Source organism: Sciurus carolinensis, chromosome 16, assembly GCF_902686445.1.
Source record: "Sciurus carolinensis chromosome 16, mSciCar1.2, whole genome shotgun sequence".
NCBI classification, from domain to species: Eukaryota; Metazoa; Chordata; class Mammalia; order Rodentia; family Sciuridae; genus Sciurus; species Sciurus carolinensis.
This window is the reverse complement of record NC_062228.1, coordinates 33759872-33766398: the sequence shown is the minus strand read 5'-3', so window position 1 is coordinate 33766398 and position 6527 is coordinate 33759872. Positions and strand designations below refer to the sequence as shown.

The 6527-nt window shown below is 50.7% G+C and overlaps 1 protein-coding gene across 1 annotated transcript in view; it reads left to right on the top strand.

The window, feature by feature from the left end:
- Positions 1-2769: 2769 nt before the first annotated feature.
- The window catches only part of C16H16orf78 (chromosome 16 C16orf78 homolog), a 30538-nt gene continuing 26780 nt past the window's right edge, over positions 2770-6527 (top strand). Inside the window, exons 1-2 of the mRNA XM_047527160.1 lie at positions 2770-2958; positions 5882-5962. Coding sequence (XP_047383116.1) covers positions 2770-2958; positions 5882-5962 — 270 coding nt within the window. The remainder of the gene's footprint in view (positions 2959-5881; positions 5963-6527) is intronic.

The following is a 6527-nucleotide window of genomic DNA, read 5'->3' as shown; positions in this document are numbered from 1 at the left end:
TAAAAAAATATTTTTAAAAAAGTACAATGGAAATGAAAGTTTTCCTAGAAAGAGCAGATTATGTATAGCAGAGGAAAAAAATAAACTTGAAGATAGAGTGATAGAAATTACCCATATCTGAAGCACAGAGGGTAAAAAGATGAAGAAAAATAAATGAAAATTTAGGGGCCAGTGGGACAACATCAAGCACGCCAACACATGTATAATGGGAGTCCCAGAAGCAGAAAATTAAAAGTAAGAAGCAAAGAAAACAATACCTTCTATTATCTTATGGAAAACCTTCTACACATCCAAGAAGTTTAATAAACCTCAAGTAGGAAAACTGCAGAGAGATCCTAACCTGAACACATCAGAGCAATGTAACAGGGGTTCACTGGATGCTTTGACGATCTACATCCCTGTTGCTTTGAAACTTACATGGTTTTTTCTTTTTTCCCAACCTTTTCCCTGACCTTCTCCCTGATCTTCTTTTTCCTAACCTCTCCTTCCTGATCTTCTCCCTGATCTTTTCCCTAGACTTCTCCTCCCTGATCTTCTTCTCCCTGATCTTCTTTTCCCTGTCTTCTCCTTCCTGATCTCTCCTCCCTAATCTCATTTTCTCCGAATCACTTCTTTAAAAATCCCTGTTCCCCATGATGGGCAGAATCACAGCCTTTGGGACAGGAGTTCCCTGTGTCTCTCCTTTGCTAGCAAAGCAATAAAGCTTCTTTTTCCTTTTTCTCAAAACCGTGTGCCCATCATTGGATTGGCATTAGGGACGAGGACTGAGCTTTCAGTTATAGCAACAGTCAAAAGACAAAACAAAGACAGAAATCAACAAGAGAAGAAAGACCCCTGAGTAAGGGAGCAACAACATGATGACAGCCAACCTCTCCCATGGAACAGGGGCAGGCAGGAGGCGGGAATGACCTGCTAACCCACTAACCAGGAATTCTGTTACCTGGCAAATCTTTCTTCAAAAATGAAGATAATGTGAAGATGCTGCCACATAAATCATGACAAAAGGATTTGTTGCCAGAATCTTGCAAGTGTATTGTAAAATGGACAAACTGAGCAAAAGGTTAAAAACAGGAGGAAATTAGAAATATAAAATTAGAAATATAAAAGTCAAAAACGGGAGAAAATTAGAAGTTAAAACAATGTTGACCTTTGGAGGGAGGTAGGGACTAGGGACCATGAAGGAGGATTCTGGTGTCCTAATTATACAGATGTCTTCATCTGTGATTCTGGCACAATACATAGTTGCCTTCAGTTAAAATGAAAGAAAGAAAGAAAGAAAGAAAGAAAGAAAGAAAGAAAGAAAGAAAGAAAGAAAGAAAGAAAGAAAGAAAGAAAGAAAGAAAGAAAGAAAGAAAGGAAGGAAGGAAGGAAGGAAGGAAGGAAGGAAGGAAGAAGGCCTGATCATGTCACTTCCCCCTGTCTGAACCCCTTTATTGTTCTCTCCTTGCTTCTATTACCTTTCCAGTCGGAGCAGAGCCTGAGCCCTCCAGCATCCTGTACAATGTGGACTCTGCCCACCTCACCAGCATTGTTTCTCACCATGTGGTTCTCCAACCCCCCGGCCTTCTGTTTGTTCCTTAAGTATGCCATGGTCCCCATCCTGCCTCAGGGCCTTTGCACATGCTCATCCCTCTGGTCCACAGCCCTCCTGTATTAGATGTTACAGTCTCTTAGAGCTGCCATAACAAACTGCTATAGGCTAGGTGGCTCAAAACAGCAAATATTTATTTTTCATAGTTCTGGAGTCTAGGAAATCTGAGATCCAGATGCCAATGATTCTGTATCTAGTGAGGGCCCGTTTCCAAGCTCACAGATGGCACTTTCTAGTTGTGGCCTCACATGATGGAAAGGGCTGGCTAGGCCTCTGTGATCTTTTCACGTAAGGGTGAAAATTCCATGAAGGCTCAGCCTCATGGAACTCACCATCTCCAGGGTCCCCACTTCCTGATACCATCACCTTGGGGGTTAAGATTTCAATAAATAAATTTGCGGGGACTCAAAGGTTCCGACCACAGCAGTCCTGTTGAAACCAACTTACCCTCTAGCTCAGTGCTCAGATGTGATTTCCCCAGAACCCCGTCCAAGTCTAGCTCCATGGTGTGGGGCTCCCTCCTAGAATCAAATTCCTTGCCCTCAGAGCGCCGTCCTCATTTGGCACTGCGAACTCTTTCAGGAAGTACATGCTTCTTGTCTTCCCTGCAGCCCATGTTTTAGGAGGTCCGACTACGTTCTCCTCCTGCGTCGTAACCCCAGCACTACGCCTGACACAGAGTAGGTATCTGATACCATCTGCTGAACGAATAAATGAAGGCAGAGGAACAGCACTTATCAAAAGCTTTGTTCTCACTAGAACACACTGTGGAAAGCTGGGATGATAAACTAGGGGATTTAGGTTTTTTTAAATAAGAAACAGGGACCCATTGAAAACTTTTGAGAAAGGAAGACACCTGAGCTGACCTGTGTTTAGCAAGATCTCTATGGAGATGGAGGCGGGGAGGGCGAATGGGAGCTGTAGGAGGGTCCAGATGAGAGACGAAGCCTGAAGAGGGCCGTGGCCATGTGGGAAAAATTGGGACATAGCTAAGGTGCCACCTCCACTGTCACCCAGGGGCCAGCTGCCAAGCCCAGCGTGACCTCACAATCACCCTTCAGTCCTTCTTTTAAGGCCAGCCTCCAAGCTGCGTGCCTGACTCTGCTGTTTGTGATCGCATCGAGAGGCCACAGGCTACCTTCTGAATCACCCACTCCAGCAAATCGAGATAATAGGCCATGGCTGGCCTCCCACCAATGAGCAGCCAAGACTCCAGCATGCCAGAGAACCAAGAGAACCCAAAGAGAGCCATGCCCACCGAGAGGAAGTCCCTGTGGAGGACGGCGGAGGAGAGGCGGATGTCTGACCTCACACGGGTGTTGGAGTGGCTGGAGCGGAGGCGAGGCAAGAAGAAGCAGGACGCCCAGGTGGGGACTTCCAAAGAGTGGCGGGAGACTCATGCAAGCCTCTCTAGTAGGCAGGAGAGCTGAGCCAAACTCCGCCAAAACCAGAGGAGGGAGCATTTCTATAAGCACAGAGTGAGCTAGTGGCAGTGTTCTGGAGGACGCTGGGGGAGGCTGGGGACAGTTAGGCCATCGTGTTTTGTGGATGGTGCTCCTCAGTCAGCTTCCTTCCCTCCACAAAGACCCACAGGGCTGCAACCTCTCTTGGCTGTATTTCAAGGGATGGCTCCAGGTCCTGGAGAGAGACAGTCCTGTATTGAGAACTGGCAAGAGGCTGAGAGAGCTACGTCACAAAGGGCAGAGAAAAGCAGTTTAGAGTGGTGGTCAGGGAAGAGACATGGCTGGCTCCCATTTAGTCAAACTGGGGTAAATGCTCTCCCCCGTCAGTATCCGAGAAGGGCAGAGGGGCAGCACTCCTGGGCTCTCAGCGTTGGCAGGTGGAATCCTTCCCAGTGATCCCAACCACGCCTCCCCCGTAATGGCTCCCGGACCAGGGGCATCTCTTCCTGCCGCCATTACCCCCCCTGCAGGAGAGGTGGTTCCCACCCACCCCTTCCTCTTTCTCCAGAAGTACAGCAACCAGTTTATACCCTTAGCGCTCCCCCAGGTCTCCCGCCCCAGGCCATCAGCTATGGAGAAGCAAGCTGCGTCCTTGGACAGTGGTATTCTCTGCAGAAGATGCCACCTGATCTTGCCTCCTCTGACCCCAGAGCAAAATGGGTGCCAGCAGCATTACTCATGACTATGCCCTACAACCTGCCTTATCCCCTACTGGCTTGGCATTGTCGAGGGGTTAATTCCTCAACTGCTCCTAGTCTGGTTCCAAGGTAGGAGCCATGACCACTCCCAGTTGAAGGATAAGGAGACTGGGGTGGAGAAGTCATTTTCCTGAGGTCACAGTTAATGAAGGGCAGAACCAGTTCTCGAGCCCCGATGTGCCCAAATCTCAAGCTCCTGGGCTTCATTAGGCCAACGCCCCTCACCACCTCCACTCGCTTTCCCCAGTTCAGTACCCCTACCCTTCAGGAAAGCTCCCACTTCTGCTTGCTTCTTGTACAGCCAGAAGGGTCTTGAGTGCTAATTCCATGCGACAGTTTAAAAGGCATCCGATGAACATATTTTCCACTAAGGAGCTAATGATTTACTGGTAGTCTGACTCTCTCAGAACTCAATTTAATATTGATCACAGAAATCATATTCACTTTCATGGTTAGAATGTCCCTATCTCCTGTCACCAGGATTATAATAATGTTTTAATGGCTTTACTGTATACATGGCTTTCATTGTAAATAATTTAGGACCCAGTGAGGGAACATTTGTTCTGGAATTTTAAAGATGCTCCTAAGAAAGAGGGTGACGGATCTTAAGTGGCAGGTCCTGGAGAACAGAGGTAACAGGGAACCCGCTAGTGGACTTGGCTGGGGAAGGGCTTGTCTGAACACTGCAACCCCTTCAGCCTCCTCCCCTTCCTTCTGGGTTCACTCACGGCAGTTCAGACGGGGCCCCCACCTCAGACTGCTGTGCTGCTGCCTCATGCGATCATTTGGCATCAGAGAGGACCCCAAAGTCCAGAGTCCCAGCCGCTGAGGACTGTGAATCAGTGACTGGTGTACTTTCCTCAGGTCTAAGCCTTCAGCATATCACTTCCACCCAGCCTTGGGGATGCTCGGGAGCTACTCCAGGAACCCCTATGGGGATACTGAGGGTTGATGGCAGGGACCATGGAAATAGGACCACCCTAGGGGAGATAGCCTCATCCTCTTTCCTCTTGACCAGAAAACTCAGCCCTGGCCCCAGCTTGCGTCCTTCCCCACTAAGCCAAACAGAATCTCGAAGGGACCTGTCTCCGCCCTCCTTAGGAGCCCTGAAGCATGCCCTCCGACAGCCTCCTCCACAGACCCCACTGTCATGGAAACATTCCAACCAACTGCTTGATGTCTGCCCCGCACCTACCTGTAGTAAATCATGGATTTCTCACCAAGAACCTTGTGAGACCCAGTCCTCAGATAAGGAAAATAAGCCACTGAGAGAGTAGTAATTTGCCCAAGGTTATGCATTCACTGAACAATAGATAAATCAGGATTCCAACCCCGGCAGCCTGACCCGGAGCCTACAGCCTGGACCACCGTCTCCCCATAATTACCAATGGCTCATCTCCAGAGGAGAACCTCAATTCCATTGGTCCCGTGGTGCTTGGCATCCCCAGTCCCCAGCCCCCAGCTCTTACAGATTGTTTGAGGTGCTTCCTGGATGGCCGGCGCTTAATGGATCCCTGCTGGGCTCTTCGCCCCCCGGGACCCTAGAGATGGCTAAGGCCCCCCTGCTTCCACTGTGGCGCTGCAAGGCCAGGCACAGACCACAAACAAGGAGCCCAGACTCAGAGCAGGGCATGCTCGCTCCTTGACAGGTCACAGGAGCCTTCAGGGAAAGAAAAGGGTGAGATTTACTGCGATGACCACTTTGGGAAGACAGGATAGGTGGAGTGGCCTCAGAGGAGAGGAGGGGTGCAGGCGGGGCCATCTGAGTTCTGAATAAACAGGCTCTGCTCAAAGACAATGCAGCCGCCTGGGCTGGGCAGGAAGTCTCAGGCAGGTCACTCAGGGCAGCACAGGGGAGTGGCTTTATGTGGAGAGCAACAGGGGGCTACCGATGGATTGAGGTGGAAAGCGTCAAGACCAGACCTGAGGTCTAGAAGGTTATTCCTGGGGCAGTGGCCTGGGCACCAGCGTGTGCCTAGAGACCGAGGGACAGAGGGGGAACAGGAGGACTAGCGCGTGTATCGGAGGGAGGCAGCGGCCCACTCACCAGGGAGCCTCCTCCTCCATGGGGACGGAAGTCGGGGGTCCTCCCAAGGACACTGAAGGTCTCTCCACTTCTGCCTTTACAGAAGCTGAAAACCAAGATAGAGTTGCCCCCTAAAGCAAACGAGAAGGAAAGGAAGAAAGGCAAAGTCACGGTGAAACAGGAGGTAAGGAGCTAGAAGGCACCATCCCCCGCAGGAGGCACAGCCCCTTCTCCCTCGCCCCCCGGGCTCTGCGCCTGGACAGGGGCGGCCACCCCTCTCCAGCAGTGTCTGGCTACGTGTTTAAAGTTAGGGCTCTGAAATGCACTCCTGTCCCACTCCACACCCGGTGAATCACTGCACCCACCTCCCACCCCGTGCAGCTTCGCCCAACCAACCCGGCAAACCCGTGGTAGAGTTTCATGGCAGGGGTTACACCCTCCTCCACCAGTGGATCCCCCAACACACCTGCCAGGAGTGCCATCTGAAAGTTGATGACACTGTGACCCAGCGAGAAGAGCTCCCTGATCGGGTAGTTAAAGGGGCAGCCCGGCCCTGAGGGGCCCCTCCCAGCCTTCCTCTGAGATAGGGAGAAATGGGGGGACAACTGTAGGAGCAGCACCAACAGAGCCTGGGGCAGGTCTCTCCTCTGTCACCTTTATGGGTTTAAAGCAAACCTTTTAAATTGCTCAGTCAGGATCAGGGATCAGGGACCACGATGGGGAGGAGACAGAGCAGACCCTGTAACAAG